The 17,311-nt window shown below is 43.7% G+C and overlaps 1 protein-coding gene across 1 annotated transcript in view; it reads left to right on the top strand.

The window, feature by feature from the left end:
• Positions 1-17,311, top strand: part of CCDC149 (coiled-coil domain containing 149) — a 196,280-nt gene that overhangs the window by 73,386 nt on the left and 105,583 nt on the right. The window contains exon 4 of the mRNA XM_006866314.1: positions 9,600-9,707. Within this exon, the coding sequence (XP_006866376.1) occupies positions 9,600-9,707 (108 nt within the window). The remainder of the gene's footprint in view (positions 1-9,599; positions 9,708-17,311) is intronic.

Here is a 17,311-nt window from a genome sequence, read left to right as displayed (position 1 = left end):
CTACCAGCCGCTCCACGGGAGAAAGATGAGGCTTTCTACTCCCGTAAAGATTTACACCCTCGGAAACCCTGTACAGGGTCGCTATGGGTCAGAGCCGACTCAATGGCACTTAACAACAACAACAATAGTTGTAGAAATAGAGTGGTGCAGGCCTTTGTTTGGAAGTTAGTATCCTTTCTAAAACAACTCAATTTCCAATGGCACATCATCTGTTAAAGAGGCTGTGAAGAATCATGACAACAGTGATTGCATTAATCACTGCTCATGGGGTATTGAAATGAAAATTTGTCCTTGATTCTCTAGGCAGAACTGTACACACAGCGCCCCGTTGCATTGCTGTGACAGATCCCCAGATGATCTCACACGACCCCTTTAAATATTTTTCTTTTGCTAAACAAGCAGTTCCTGCAAATGATCTGGGGCTGATCTTATGGGATTCTTTGGGGTTAAGGCAGTGCATTTTCTCCCGATGCAAACTCATGCTTTTATAAAAAAGCAAACAGACGTATCTTTTAATATCTTTCTTTTTTCCTGGTTTAATTTCCAACAGATTCGCCACAGGAAGTATTGCTCCTGGTTCTGGAGTGAGTTTTTGCTTTCTTGTCTCTAAAAAGTGATGACATCTTTTTAGATGACAAGCCGAGATGGAGTAACCCTTTATGGGGTGTCGGGGCAGCCTTTACTACAATAGAAAAGTCTTCTGGTTTGTCTTTAGTCCCCTATGACTGCAAATCACAACAGCTTTGGACCCTGATTTGATGCTCACAACCTAAAACTTCCTTCAAAGATCTCAAATGCTTTGAGATGCTTCTTTTCATAACACTTTGAACGGTTGTACTTTACTGTTAACACCAGGAAATCTGGGAAGAAATCCAGAGACCAGCCAGTCTTCTGAGCCCTCAGAACCCAGAGCAGCAACTTCATTCTGAGCCCTAAAGCACCTTGGTCAGCCCTTTGAATCCTTGCAGCAATTTTGTGAGGAAGGTGTGAGCATCCCCCAATTTATAGAAAATTTAGGCTCAATGAGGCTAAAGAACTTGAGAGCTATTAGCAGAGCCTCTAAGTGGCAGATGTAGAATCATAATGGCTAAGATTAAGCAAACAGTTATTTAAATAGCAACCTCCCCAAACTTATTCAAGAGTGTGTGCCTGTGGGCACTGGAAATACATTCATTTGCAAGTGTGTGCTCTGAGATTAAGAGGTGGGAGTAGGCTGCGGAGGGCTCCTGGTTTAGCCAAAAATACGTATAAAATAAGCTCTGGGATGGCTATTTTTTGTAAATAAGAAAGCCTTCCCTGTAGTAGAGGTCATCATTTTGACAGTTTATGAAGAGGGGCCATTGCTAAGCAAAACCACTTTCACTGATTAAGTATTAATACCAGAGTCACCACTGGACCAAAGCAGTGGAGTAGAAATTGCAATTAAATTTGCCATCAGTCATACTTCTCAGTGCATTCAATGTTTCAGCCAATAGTTTTCTTTAAAAACACACACAAAATACACATTCTGGCTTAATCTAGTACTTTTTCTTTTGAGGGTGTGGAATTAACCACGTAGTTCAGTGGCCTTTTCTAAATCTCATCTCAGTCTCACACTTTCTTCTCTCTCTCCTCTTTTTGAGGGTTTCTCTCCTTCCTTACTCTTGTTTTTAGGTTCTTGTGGATTTTAAAAGGAACCCTGGTGGTACTGTAGGATAAGCACTGGACTGCTAAATGCAAGGTCAGCAGTTCAAACCCACCAGCTGCTCTGAGGGAGAAAGAGGAGACTGTCTGCTCCCCTTAAGATTTGCAGTCTTGGAAACACTATACAACTATGGATGGATTGATCTCAAAGTTGGCGGTTCAAGTCTACCAGCTGTCTGCTCCTGTAAAGATGGACAGTCTTGGATACCCAGTGGCACAGTTCTACTCTGTTGTTAAGTTGTTGTTAAGTGCCGTCGAGTCGGTTCCGACCCATAGCGACCCTGTACAGGGTTTCCGAGGGTGTAAATCCTTACGGGAGTAGAAAGCCTCATCTTTCTCCCGCGGAGCGGCTGGTAGTTTCGAACCGCTGACCTTTAGGTTCGCAGCCCAATTCGTAACCACTACGCTACCAGAGCTCCTACTCTGTAGGATCAGTATAAGTAGGAATTGACTCCATGGCAGGATTTTTATGGGGGTTATCATTGTTAAAGATCAAAATTTCCCAATATTTAATTTGTGTATGAATTCATTAGCTTTACTCTTCAGATCATGAACTGGAACATCTGACCTATAACCTAGTGCTGGTGGAAAGGGTTTTGTAGAGGCAAACACAAAAAACAAGGAAGATAGGTCATTGTTTTCATTAACTATATAGGGTTTCTGAGGCTATGAATCTTTGTGGGAGCAGAAAACCTTATCTTTCTCTTATGGAGTGGCTGATGCTCTTGAACCACCAACCTTGTGGTTTATAGTTCAATGCTTATCCTCTAGAGCCACCATGCTCCTAATCTAGACCATGTGTTCTTAGGTGCCGTTGAGTCGGTTCTGACTTACAGTGTTCCTGGATATGGTTTCTGAGAAGTGCCTGGTGAGTTTGAACTGCTTACCTTATGGTTTAATCTGACCTTGCAGTCCAGTGCTTATCCTATAGTGTCACACCAGGACCAGCATCACACTGGATAGACCACTGCTGCTGTTGTTGTTGTTGAGTGCCATCGAGTCGGTTCCAACTCATAATGACCCTGTGTAGGGTTTCCAAGGAACAACTGGTGGGTTTGAACTGTTGACCTTGTGGTTTGATACACTATAGAGTAGACAGTTTCCAGATTGACTGGCAGACATCTTCTCTCCTTATTTGGGAGATCATGGATCAAGGAGAACTTTGAACCAGACTAAACTGATCAAATTCTGATTGTTTAGCATATGGTTACATTTCTGGGAGTCCATTGTTTGACCTGGATTTTGACTCCTGGGAAAGTTAGGCATTTACATGAAGCAGAAACTTAGGTTTTGACTTGCTGACAGGAAACTTGGCTTCAGTAACTCCATAGTGGGACTAGTTTAGTCAATCAGGAGCCCTAGTGGTGCAGTGGGTTAAGAATTGGGCAACTGAATACATGGTCGGCGTTTCTAATCCACCAGCTGCTTTTTGGGAGAAAGATGAAGCAGTCTGCTCCTGTGAAGATTAACAGACAGGGAAATTCTATGTATAGGGTATCCAAGGACAGGCTGGTGGGCTTGAACCACTGACCTTGTGGTTAGCAGTTCAGTGCTTATCCTACAGCACTACACCAGGAATCCTAAGAAGTACTTGTTGTTGTTAAGTGCCATCGAGTTGGTTCCAACTCAGCAATCCTATATAGGGTTTCCAAGGGGTGGCTGGCTGGTGAGCTAGAACCACCAACCTTGCAGTTCAAACCAACCTTATAGTCCAGCACATTAACCCACAGGGCCACACCAGAAGCAATAGGGATTGAAAATCTCTAGGTGGTGAAAATTAACATACTCAGCTGCTCACATTAAAAAGTTGGAGGTAACTCTGAAGAATGACTTGGTAATCAGCTATTGCCCAAACCGTTATGACACATACAGGGTTTCCATGAGTTGAAATTAATTTGACAGCAACTGGTTTTGGTTTAAGACTTGGAAAACCTATGTGGGTCAAAAGTGGAAAGACAGTTCCTCTCACCCACGTGACTAACACATATTCGCCTCTTCCACAAGAATTTATGAAAAAAGATGGCGAGGAGGTTAGGGTGAGAGCCACTTCTCTCTCAGCCACCGGTCCTACCTTCACAGAATCTGTCGGGTTTGTAGTCAGCACCCCTATATAGAACACTGCCATCAGTACCCCACGTCCCACTCCAGGGGCTTGGCTTGGTGGAGGGCTTCTGCAGATGCCAGTTGTAATTGCTGTTGAAATGCTTCTTGACAAAAGAAAGCATTTCAGACCCAGAACTGGAATATTCTTTCAGCCCCAGTCTCTGGGCTTTATTTTTATCAACTTTCTCTTTTCTCCTCTTCCCATCACAAATTGTAGAGATAAACCCCTAGCTAAACAGAATGACTTCAGTGTATATGTTCTACGATATATTCAGGGTCCTGGTGTGACACTGTAGCATGAGCGCTGGACTGCTATCCGCAAGGTCAGCAGTTCAACCCCAGCAACCGCTCTTTGGAAACCTTATACCGGATTGCTGAGTCGGAACTGATTGGATGACATAACAACACAATATATTCTGCTACATTCAACATTCCATTATTACCTGAGCTAAAATGTCAAGCTTTAATGTCAACCCTGGCTAGCTATAAATATGTAAAAGAAACTTCTTTTGAAAGCTTTCCATGTTTGACTATTTCGGCTTCCTCCTTGCCCCAGGGATTCCGAAGACATAATTCCTGGGTTTTGTCTCCTTTCCTAGTTTTAACTGGTCTGCCACTTTTTCCCTGCGCTGTTATTCTAAACCGATGGCTGCAAAATTCTTCTCAATAACACGGAGACAAAGCGCTCTGCATAGCTGATAAATTATAAGCAGGCCCTGCGTGTTCGCTTGATGGATTGTAATAGTGAATGTGTGTGAGTCATGAGTGTTATTTTTGGTCAAAAGAATTGTGTGAACTTTTCTCCTCTATTTTGAGTGCTTTGAAATGTGCTGCTTTTAAAATTTTAACCCCCTTTAAGGTGTATGTCAAAGAATTAGGCACCCTATCAGAACAGTCATTTTCTAGTTTTCAAAGTTATTGTTTTGGAGGTGAGGAGGTGGAAGAACTGAATAGAAGAGAATTGTGTGTTGAGAATCCAGCCTGCTCAATGTAAAAGAAAATTGCCATCACCTGCTTCAAAGTGGGGGTGCCTTCCTCACCCCATACCACCGGGGTCAGTTTTAAAGTTGGAGTAGATTTACCTTGAACTCTTTTGGCTGCAAAGTGATTTGAATTGACCATTGTTTTACAGGCGTGTGATTTGGTAGGCTTTCTTTAGCTAGATTTCTTTTCATCCAGGCTGCAGTATAAATAATGTTTGCTAATCAGATTGCTGTGTCTGTAAGTCACTGTCTCATAAACCAGTGTTCATTCACAGATAGATGCGTAGTCTCGGTGTCTCTCCGGACCAATACCCAAACACCTGCGAATGTCTTTGGGCTGGGTGCCCCAGGACTAAGGCCAGAGTGGGAGCTGCTTGTTTCTGGTCTGAAGCAATTAAGTGTTCAGAAACTTTTATAGCAATTTGACAGCATGAGTTTTTGTCTCTTGTATCTAACAATAGATACTTGGGGTTTTTTGTTTTGTTTTGTTTTGTTTTGGTTATTCATTTTGATTGTATCCATCTGTGATGGGTTCTTGTTGTTGTTATGTGCCATCAAGTCAGTTCCGATCCACAGCGACCCTGTACAGGGTTTCCAAGGCTGTAATCTTTACGGGAGCAGAAAGCCCCGTCTTTCTCCCACAGAACTGCTGACCTTGAGGTTAGCAACCCAACTCGTAACCACTACACTACCAGAAAGGTGCAAAAGACTAAGCATATAGATACTAACTGAAAAGTTAGCAGTTCAAACCCACCCAGAGGTGTCTTGGAAGAAAAGTCTATGGTGGGCAGTTCTACCTCTGTGTGCATGGGGTTGCAATTTGTGTGAATCAACTCAATGGCAACTGGTTTGTTGGTTTTTTGGGCTAAGTTGAGTTGTACTCAGGACAGCGTACCCAATAAGCCAGGTGATGGTGTTGTTAGATGTTGTTGAGTCGGTTTGAATTCATAGCAACTTTATGTACATCAGAACAAAACAATGCCTGGTCCTGCACCATCTTCACCATCATTGCGATGCTTGAGTCCATTGCTGCTGCCACTGTGCCAGTCCATCTCTTTGTTGCCGACCCTCCACTTTACCAAGCATTGTGTCCTTCTCCAGGGACTGGCCCCTGACTTTATTTGTACTCACTTACTGATCTGTTGTGAACAGTTTCACATGGGGCAGGATAATGCACTTGATCAAAAGGTTGGTTTGAACTACAACCCAGCCTGTGCAGGGTCACTATGAATCAGAACGGACTCGACAGCAACCACAATCTTCACATTAAAAAAATATATTTTTTTATGTGGTGAAGCCCATCTGAAAATTTTCATGACAGATTAGTAAGTTGTTGTTGTTAGGTGCTATCAAGTTGGTACCTACTCATAGTGACCCTATGCACAACAGAATGAAACACTGCCCGGTCCTGGGCCAACCTCACAATTGTTGCTATGCTTGATATCCCTCTCCAGCGACTGGTCCCTCCTGACAGTATGTCCCAAGTATGAGAGATGAATTTTGGCCATCCTGACCTCCAAGGAGCATTCCGGTTGTGCTTCTTCCAACACAGATCTGTTGGTTCTTTGGGCAGCCCATGGCACTATCAGTATTTTCCTTCAACACCATAACTCAAAAGCATCAATTCTTTCTACGGTCTTCCTTATTCACTGTCCAGCTTTCACATGCATATGAGATTATTGAAAACACCATGGCTTGGGTCAGGCACACCTTAGTCCTCAGGCTGACATATTTTTGTTTTTCAACACTTTAAAAAGGTCTTGTGCAGCAGATTTGCCCAATGCAATACATCGTTTGATTTCTTGACTGCTGCTTCCGCGAGTGTTGATAGTTGATGCAAGACGAATGAAGTCCTTGACAGCTTCAATCTTTTCTCCATTGATAAGAATGTTGTTTATTGGTCCAGTGGTGAGGATTTTTGTTTTCTTTACATTGTGATGCAATCCATACCAAAGACTGTGGTCTTTGATTAGCAAGTAGGCACCCATGTTCACCTTCTTGGGTACTCCATTCCTGTCAGGGATTGCAAATTTGGAAAGGTGCTGTGAGTTTGGTACAGAGACAGATGCCATATCTGAGAGCAGAGTCTTCGATGTGGTGAAAAAATGTAAAACTGTTCACTACAGTGGTAAGTCTTGTGTATTAGTAAGTAAATAAGCCTGTGCTTAGCTTGTTGTAGTTAGTGCTGTCAAGTTGGTTCCAACTCAGACCCTGTATAGGGTTTCCAAGGAGCAGCAGGTGGGTTTGAACTGCCGACCTTGTGGTTTGCAGTGCAGTGCTGATCCTACAGCGTCCCCAGGTAATCTGACCCTGGAGTGGCTTGGCTACTGCATTACATTGGTCAGTGAGTGTCATGTTGTTTCCACCAAACTAAGGAGCTCAAGCCAATCATTATTGGTTAAAAATATGAGAGAGTTGGAGAATTTTCTTTTTCTTTAGTTTTCAGTGTTGCTCTTACAACAATGTTTTTTTTCCTAGCATCTTCCCTGCTGTCTCGCAGAAAGCTCCTGCCCAGGTGAATTTTGCAGTGTCTCCTCCAGAAGGGGGAGGGGTGCTGCTATTTGCATGGTTCTGTAGAGGGGCTGCCTTGGGAAGATCACCTTTAGCCTGGAGAGTGGGTGCTGGGCACTCCACAGCCCAGCTCTGGGCTCATCGTCCAGGTCCTGCCTGCGACCTGCCTCCATCATTTAGGATTCTGCTTGCTGTTAGGGAGAGGATCTGTGGCAGACGTCTGGGAAATGCCCTGGAGTTTGTGGCCACATGCGCTGAGGAGGAAAGCTGCGGTGTAGAGGGCGGAACCAGCAAACTGAGAATCAGGAGTCAAATCATCTCCCAGTGTCTCCCTGCAGACATCAGGGCCTGGCTACAGACTCCCCTGGAAACTTTGTGTTGTGATGGGGAAGAGGAGAGGGAGGGAAGGGTTGTCTTTGCCCACGCCTTTGCTACCTTCCGCAGGCACGATCTGTCCCCTTTGCCTGCTGTAAGTTTTTCTGTAGCATTTATCATTTGTATCCTCAAATCACTACCAAACCTACCACCATCGAGTATTCCGACTCATAGCAACCCTGCACGACAGGGGAGGACTGCTCCTGAGGGCTTCTGAGACGATAAATCTTTACAGAGCAGTCAGTCTCTTCCTTCTCTCTCAGAGTAACTGGTGAGTTTGAACCACCAGCCCTGTGGTTAGCAATCCAACGCTTATCCCACTTTGCCCCCATTGATTTGATTGTCTGTTCCCATTCCCACTATCATGGGAGTCTTGTTTGTCTTGTTCACTGTTGTATCTCCAGAGCCTTGGTGGTGCCGTTGAGCTGATACTGACTCATAGCGACCCCATGCACAACAGAGTGGAACACTGGGCCATCCTCATAGTCGTTGGTAAACTTGAGTCTAGTGCTCCCATGTACAATAGAGTGGAACACTGGACCATCCTCACAGTCATTGGTAAGCTTGAGTCCAGTGCTCCCATTACAACAGAGTGGAACACTGGGCCATCCTCACAGTCATTGGTAAGCTCGAGTCCAGTGCTGCTGCCATTGTGCCAGTCCATCTTGTTGAGGGTCATCGTCTTTCTGTTGACCCTCCACTTTACCAAGCACGATGTCCTTCTTCAGGGACTGTTCCCTCCTGATAATATGTCCAAAGTATGAGAGATCAAGCCTCCCTATCCTGTCTTCCAAGGAGCATTCTGGTTGTATTTCTTCCAACACAGATCTGTTTGTTCTTCTAGCAGTCCATGGGACTTTGGACAGTCTTCTCTAACACCATAACTCAAATGCATCAATTCTTCTACAGTCTTCCTTATTCATTGTCCAACTTTCACCTGCAGAGCCTGGCATATGGCTGAGTGGTACCCACTCAGCCCCTGACTCAAGGCAATTCCACGCACGATGGATTGAAATACTGTCCGGTCCTGTGTCATCCCCGTATTAAGTTTCTGATCAGACTGTTGTGGTCTCTGGGGATTTTTTTTAGACGGTCACCAGGTCTTTTCTTCCTAGTCTTAGTTTGGAAGCTATCCTGAAACAGGTTCGGCATCATAAAAACCCAAAACCAAACCAACTGTCATCGAATCAATTCCAACTCTGAGGCTGTAAATCTTTATGTGAGCAGCAAGTCTCCTTTTTCTCTTGTGGAACAGGTGGTGGATTTGAACTGCTGACTTTGTGGCTAGCAGCTCAATACCTAACCCACTATGTCACTGAGCTCCTTGCAAACCTCTGCTGAGAGGTGCCACACCAGAGGTACATTGACCAGGACCGAAATCCGGGCATGTAAGGAAATGAGAACGTGGAGACCTAGTCCAGCAGATTGTTGGATTGTTGTCTTTGGATTGATACACATCTCTGATCTCTTCTTCAGCAGTCTTCTAGAATTGTGATCAAAATTCAAGATACTGAGGTAGAAAAGAAAAGTTTATAAGGCAAGGTGCCTTCGTGGGGGGGACCCAAAACAAGAATCTGAAGCTTTCTTTGTATCATTGGCCCAACTTTTAGAATTGAACTCTGTGTCCACTTTTCAGGATTTTTAGTGGTGAGCCCTTAAAAAGCCAACTCCATCTGATTCCTCCATTACTTGTCCAAGTGCCCTCTGTGGGTCGTTCCAGAAACAAAGCTCCCCCAATGGAGGTTCCTGGCCAACTTCATTTTCCTCCATGCCATTGTGGTGACATTACTTGTATCCTTGCTGTGGTGGCAATTCATATATGCATATTTATGTTAATGGTTTTTGTGTGGCTCAGCTGGGCTTGGATGCCGGCCTCACTGAGCCCAATACAACCTCGCATTTACGCGTTTCTGATTGTATTTCATAATGTTTTGATATTTCCAGGCTAATCTTGCACAACTATTGAGAGATACTCAAGACCGGAATAAACATCTGGGAGAAGAACTTAAAGAACTTCAGCAGAGGCTGGGAGAAGTCCAGGGTGACAATAAGGTGCTGTGACTATTGCAAGGGAAAAGGCTCACTGCGTAATTGTGCGCCAGAGGTTTATGTTTAACACATGTGAAAAAAGAACGAAAGAAAGAAAAAAAAAATAATAATGTAGCATCTTGTTGAACAATTTGTTATAGATTTTTACATTTGCAATGAAAATTCACATTTTAGCATTTCTCATCTTTATGACATGCCTCTGTGTGTTGTGCGTACCTGTGTATACTTGTATGTTTTTGGGCTTCTCTATAATATTGTCACAGCCCATTGTAGACATTTCATTATGTTTAGGTTGGTGGTGAATAACATTGTGGTTGAGGGCAAAATAAAACCCAAATGCTGTACTGCCCCTTCTATACAAATAATGGATTTATGGCTCAGATGATTTGGAATTATTCACACTCGGTTTTGAATTTTAAGTAGTCTACTAATTATGGTCACATAACCAATTTATTTTATTGCTAAATTTGGCAGTTTGTATGGAACATTGCTCAAAATCCACTGCTTGGTATTAATGAAACCCCTCCCTGTTGGCAACGTTAATTATAAAATATGAACTCATAAACTCCAAACTGAATGTATGTACTCTCATGCCCATTTGAAACAGTGAACAGAAGTACAACGGAAAAAGGGAAGAAAGACTGCACAAGTTTAATCGGTCCCCCAGAATCATTTCCCGCTCTGCCAAGCTTGATTCCTTTTCAGTTCCTGGCCGGAGACGAGTTTTGCAATGGAGATGGTGTTAGAACTTGACTCCAGAAAAGTCTATGAAATAGAAGAAGACTCATTGAGGAAAAAGCCTTTCAGATGTTGACAAATATTGGTGGACTTTTCTGTTGCTGGGAAGGTTATTGATATTAGAAGGAAGCACACTGGTGGCTGGGTTACCCAGGGAATGCTTCGAGAACAAAGCAGCAGCCAGGGGCCCTGTGGATAGTACTGACCGGACAGGCCAGATCTCAGGACATATGCTAATTGTCAGTGGGCCAAACTCAACTCATAGTGGCCCCAGATGTGTCAGAGTAGAACTCTGTCCCACAGGGTTCTCAGTGGCTGGTTGTTGGGAATTAGATTGCCATGCCTTTCTTTCGAGGCACTTTTGGGTAGTCTTGAAACTCCAACCTTTCCATTAACAGCTGCTGCATTCACCCATTACAGTACCCAGAGGCTCCCCTAAGAACCCTCTTCTCTTTTCTCCTTTTCTGCATTTAAACATTTACAAAATTCTCTTGAATTTAATGTAGAATTGAAAAGCTAGGCTCTACTGCTCTCTATCATGAAACAGGGTGGAGAGAATGCCCAGGAAAGGGTCTAATTAACTCTGGACAAGCTAATCAGGCCTCTGGGGGTGGTTGGATGCGTCAGGGAAGAAGATTTAACTCTGGTAACCTAGGTGTCTGGCCAGTAATTAAAGGCCAGACCTTCTGAGTCACTTCCCCAAGAGATAACAGCAGGGCTTTCTGGAGAAACAAATAAAATGGGTGCAGCAGGTATCTTTAAACCCACAAAGCACTGGAGAATTTTGGAGCTATTGCAAAGGAACTCCAATGGAAGAGATTTTGACTATATGATTTTGGGAAGCATGGTTCAATGATCTTTCTGTTTTCTCTCTATTTTATTTCCTCTTTACCCTTGAGTTACCCTCCTTTTCCCTCCTGTCGAGTTTCCTAAATATACTTCCACCTCACCTTTCGACCGTTGTCCATTATGTCGCCTCTTTGGGTCTTTGGGATTTGTTGGTGGTGGTTGCTGCTCAGTTTACTCACTGTGATCTTACGGATAACAGAGCAAAATGCTGTCTGTTTCTGAACCAGTTCCGTGAGCTTTGAGATCTTTGAGCCCATCCTGTGGTTGCTGCCGTGTGTTATCAAGTCAGTTCTAACTCAGAGTGACCTACAAGGCAGAGTAGAACTGCCCCAGAGGGTTTCTGAGGATTGCCACAGCTTTGTTCCGAGGAGCAGTTGTAAGCTCGGACCACAGACTTCTTGGTTAGCAGTTGAGCATATAAGCATGGGTCTCCAGGGCTCCTTCAATCTGTTGGAGGTGTGAGAGATTTTAGGAACTGATACTGTAACCAGTAAGGAGCTCTGGTAGTGTAGTGGTTACAAAGTGGGCTGCGAACTGCAAGGTCAGCAGTTCGAAACTACCAGCTGCTCCGCAGGAGAAAGATGAGGCTTTCTGCTCCCGTAAAGATTTACAGCCTCGGAAACCCTGTATAGGGTCGCTATGAGTCGGAACCGACTCCACGGCACAGAACAACAACTGTAACCAGTAATTCAACAAAAAAAGGAAGGGCATATGTGTGCATGTATTTGTGTGTATGTGTGTGCCTTATATGTGTGAACGAGTCTATTTGTGTGTAGGTTGTGTTTTGTGTATGGATGGGTTATATGCGTGTGTTGTGTACAGGTGTATGTGCGTGATCTGTGCTTTGTGTATGGGTGTGAGTGTGTTTTGTGTATAGGTGTGTATGTGTTTAGTCTCTGTGTGTATATGTGCCTATATGGTGTGTAGTGTGTGTTTTGTATATGAGTGTGTGCATATGTGGGTAGTGTTGATTTATGTATGGGTGTGTGTGTTCTATGTGTGTTTGTGCATGCTTTGTATGGGTGTATGGGTGTGCATAGGCATGTAGTCTGTGTTTTGGGTATGGCTCTGCGCATGTGTATGGTTTTGAACACTAAGCACAGGTTGGGTACATGTCCTGTTTGCATTGTTACAGTCTGAATTTCCTGCTTGTCTTTGGCTCTGGGTCTTTATTCCCCATTGCTAGAGCAAGCTTAGTTTTCTCACCCAGCATTGAGAATTTAGAATCTAGTGATTTATATTCATGGTCCTTAACTCATATTCAGGAGTCCTGGTGTGGCGCTTCCAGATAATGCGCTGGACCGTAAGGTTAGAGGTTCAAACTTACCAGCTGCTCCTCAGAAACCCAGGGTCACTATGGGTCTGAACCTATTAGACAACACTTAACAACAACATTCATTGTCTGGGGAGCAGTTTGCCTGTCAAAAGGTGCAGGGAGGATGTGCCAGTGTTCATCAGACCCTGGACCAAAGGCTCCAGCCTCCACCTCTCCCAAACTGCGCAAAGCCCCAGAGGTCCTCTTGTCCTCATTTGCATCTCAAGTAATGGGGTTGATTTATTTTCAGCCCTCTGTGAGTCATGGCCATCCTTCCCCCTCCCCCTGCCACCCCAGTCCTCAACACTGAGGTCAGATCGCTCCTTTAATAACTACACCAGGTGCCTTGACTTACTTATTTCTAACTTTTCTTGTGAAGTGAGTGAAAGTCTACAGACAAGATCATCAGTTTTACATCAGCAGCTCCTACACTTTGTTTGGACTCAGTGATCACAAACCCCTCCCTGCAACAGCTGTCCCACCTCTTCCCTGTGCTTTCTAGTTCATTCCACCCTCCTTCCCATCCCTTCTCAGCTTTGACCCTAGGTAAACACATGTTGCCCTTTTTGATCTTGAATAATTGATCATTCCATGGTGAATATACCTTACTAGTGTTGTTCTCTTCCCTAACTAGCTATCTGCATGTTGTTGTTAAGTGCCATCAAGGTGGTTATGACCCATAGTGACATGTATTTGGTTTCCAAGGAGCAGTTGGTGAGCTTGACTCCCTGACCTGTGGTTCAAACTGACTTTGCAGTCCAACTCATTAACCCACAGTGCTGCTGGCTGAAGATTGGGCTTCCAGGTGCCTTTAGGTCCCCATTGGGCTGTGCAGTGGGGACGGGTTAACCTTTTGCTTCTTTGATTTTAGCACATCACCGGCTGCTCTGACCCTTCATCCTCCTCCTCCAACTCTGGTTCTGCCTCCTTGCCATAGTGTGCTGGGCCCTCATTTCTCTAGCCACAAGTCACCTCATAATCCATCCCTACTGTTTTCATTCCAGTCCCTTTGCTGCTGTCTACTCCGTTGTATCTCAGGGCCTTTGCACATGCCAGCTCCTCTCTCTGCCACATTCTTTTCTTTGATTTCCCTTGCCCACTCCTTCTCATCTTTCAGGTCAGTTGTTACTGTCTTCGTTTCCTAGTGCTACTGTAGCGGAAATAGCAGATGGCATTCTTTGGTTCTTGGCAATCCTTATAGGGCATTGCTCTTCCATAAGTAAGTCTGTGCTTACTTCTGTGTCGAATCTCTTCTATGGATCGTTCTAGGAGCAGAAAGTCTCTGTATCTAAAGAGCTCTGGGAGCTTAGTGGGTTATGAGTTGAGCAGCTAACCACGGGGTCAGCAATTTGAACCTAGCAGTCACTCTGTGGGAGAAAGACGGGGAGCACTGCGCCTGAAAAGATTTCTCACTTCAGAAACCCCGCACAGGTTTGCTGTGAGTCAGGACAAATTCCACAGCATACCACCATCACTATATGTACATATGTATATTTATGTATATATATAAGGAGCTCTGGTAGCGTAGTGGTTACGAATCAGGCTGCGAACCTTAAGGTCAGCAGTTTGAAACTACCAGCTGCTCTGCGGGAGAAAGATAAGGCTTTCTACTCCTGTAAAGATTTACACTCTTGGACACCCTGTACAGGGTCGCTATGGGTCGGAACCGACTCAATGGCACTTAACAACAACAATATATATGGCTGGTGGTGGTGTTGGCTGTGTGCCATGGAGTCGGTTCCAACTCATAATGACACTGTGCAGGGTTTCTGAGGCTGTAAATCTTTACGGGAGCAGAAAGCCTCATCTTTCTCCCATGGAACAGCTGGTAGTTTCGAACTGCTGACCACGGTTCACAGCCTGATTCGTAACCACTATGCTATCAGAGTTCCTTATACATACACACACACACACACACACACACACACACACAAATGTGTGTGTATGTTGTTGTTAAGAGATTTGGAGTCCATTTTGGCTTACAGCGACCCTATATAGGGTTTCCAAGACTTTAAAAGCTTTTGCGGGAACAGAAAGCCTTGTCTATTTTTGTGGAGTGGTGGGTGATCTCGAACATCCCACTTGGTGGTTCACAGTTTAGTGCTTATCCTTTGGAGCCACAATGCTCCGTGTGTATATATGTGTGTGTGTGTGTATAGGTGTATATGTACGTTATTGTGGTTGTTAAATGCCTTTGATTGATTCTGACTTAACAATGACCCTGTATGGTATTTCCAAGTAGCAGCTGGTAAGTTTGAACTGCTGACTTTGTGGTTCAAACTGACTTTGCAGTCCAGTGCTAACCCTACAGCGCCACACCAGGAGTCCATATGTGAACCACGAGATCAGCAATTCAAACCCACCAGCTGCTGCTCTGAAACCCTATACAGGATTGTTGTTAGTTGTTGTTAAGTGCCGTCGAGTTGGTTCTGACCCATAGCAACCCTGTATAGGGTTTACAAGGAGCAGCTGGTGAGCTTGACCCACTGACCTGTGGTTCAAACAACTTTGCAGTCCAGCGCATTAGCCCATAGAACCACACATCAGGACTCCATACACACACACATATATATAGATATAGATATATAGGGTGTGGTGGCACCATATGATAAGCACTGCGAATAAGTTCAGTGGTTCGACTCCACCAGCTGGTCTATGAGAGAAAGATCAGGCTTTCTATTCCCACAAAGATTTTAGAAACTTTGGAAACCCTATACACTGTCACTATGAGTCCCAACCCAAGGGACTGCACTTAACAACAACCGTGGCCCTATGCATAGCAAACGGAAACACTGACGGGTCCTGTATCATCCTCATAATAGTTACGTGTAAGCCCATTGGTGCTGGGCTCACGCCCATCTCATGGGGGTCTTCCTCTTTTTCATTGATGCGCCACTTTACCAAGCATGGTGTCCTTCTGCAGGGACCGGTCCCTCCTGATAATGTGTCCAAAGTATGAGAGATGAAGTTTCATCATCCTGGCATATAAGGAGAATTCTGGCTGTGCTCCTTCCAACACAAATGTATTTGTTCTTCTGGCAGTCCATGGTACTTTCAGTATTCTTTTCACGCACCATAATGCAAATGATCAATTCTTCTACGGTCTTCCTTGTTCATTTTTTAACTTCCACATGTATATGAGGCTATGGAAAATACCATGACTTGGATCAGGTGTACCTTAGTCCTCAAAGTGACACCTTTGCTCTTGAAACTTTAAACAGGTCTTATGCAGCAGATTGGTTCAATGCAGGATGTGATTTGTTCTCTTAACTGCTGCTTTCCATGTGTGTTGATTGTGGATTCAAGCAAAAAGCAAAATGATGTTTTTGATAACGTCAATCTTTTCTCTAATTGTCATGATGTGAGGATTTTTCTCTAATTGTCAGTGGTGAGGATTTTTGTTTTCTTTACATTGAAGTGCAACCCATACTGAAGATTGTACTCTTTGATCTTCATCAGCACATGTTTTAAGTCCCCTTCACTTTCAGCAAGCAAGGTTGTATCATCTGCAAATTGCAGATTGTTAATGAGTCTTCTCTAATCCTGATGCCATGTTTTCCTTCATGTAATCCAGCGTCTCAGATTATGTACTCAGATTGAATAAGTATGGTGAAAGGGTACAATGCTGGTGCACATCTTTCCTGTTGTTAAACCTTTGGTATCCTCATGTTCTGTTCAAATGACTGCCTCTTGGTCTATGTACAGGTTCCACATGATCACAGTGAAGTGTTCTGGAATGCTCATACTCCGCAATGTTGTCCATAGCTTGTCATGATCCACACAATCAAAAGCCATTGTGTAGTCAATAAAGCACAGGTAAACATTGTCCTGGTACTCTTTGCTTTCAGCCAAGGTGCATCGGGCCTCAGCAATGACATCCCTACTTCCATGTCCTCTTCTAAATCTGGCTTGAGTTTCTGGCAGTTCCCTGTCAATGTACTGCTGTAGCTGGTTTTGAATTATCTTCAACAAAATTTTATTGAATGTGTTATTAATGCTGCTGCTTGATGATTTCCATTTCCTTTGGGTCACTTCTCTTTGGAACAGCACAAATATGGATCTCCTTCAATCACTTGGCTAGGTAGCTGTCTCTCAAATTTCTTGGCATAGATGAGTGAGTGCCTCCAGTGCTGTATCCGTTTGTTGAAAGATTTCTTTGCATTCTGTCAATTCCAGGAGCTTTGTTTTTTACCAATGCCTTCAGTGCAAATTGGATTTCTTCCTTCAGTATCAATTGGTTCTTTCTTTTAATTTATTTTAAGTTTTTATTGTGAATTATGTGTTAGTTTACATGGGTGAACATTATCTTTCGTTCATCCTATCGTACTTTGTTTCATTGCAGTATCATTGACTCTTGATCATATGCTACCTCTTGAAATTGTTGAATGTCGACTGCTGCTTTTTGGTACAGTGACTGTGTATTCTTTCCATTTTTCTTTTAATGCTTTCTATGTCATTCAAGATTTTCCCCTTGGAATCCTTCAATATCGCAATTCGAGACTTGAATTTTTTCTTTTTCAGTTCTTTCAGCTTGGGAAATGCTGAGTATGGTCTTCCCTTTTGGTTTTCTAACTCCAGGCCTTCATACATTTCATTATAATACTTGACTTTGTCTTCTTGAACTGTCCTTTGAGACTTTCTGCTCAGCTCTTTCACTTCCTTCCTCATTTCTTCGATTTGCTTTAGCATCTCCACACTGGAAAGC

Source organism: Chrysochloris asiatica, unplaced genomic scaffold (genome assembly GCF_000296735.1).
Source record: "Chrysochloris asiatica unplaced genomic scaffold, ChrAsi1.0 scaffold00089, whole genome shotgun sequence".
Lineage (NCBI taxonomy): Eukaryota > Metazoa > Chordata > Mammalia > Afrosoricida > Chrysochloridae > Chrysochloris > Chrysochloris asiatica.
Note: the sequence above shows the minus strand (reverse complement) of the source record. Positions and strands in the feature narration are given on the sequence as shown.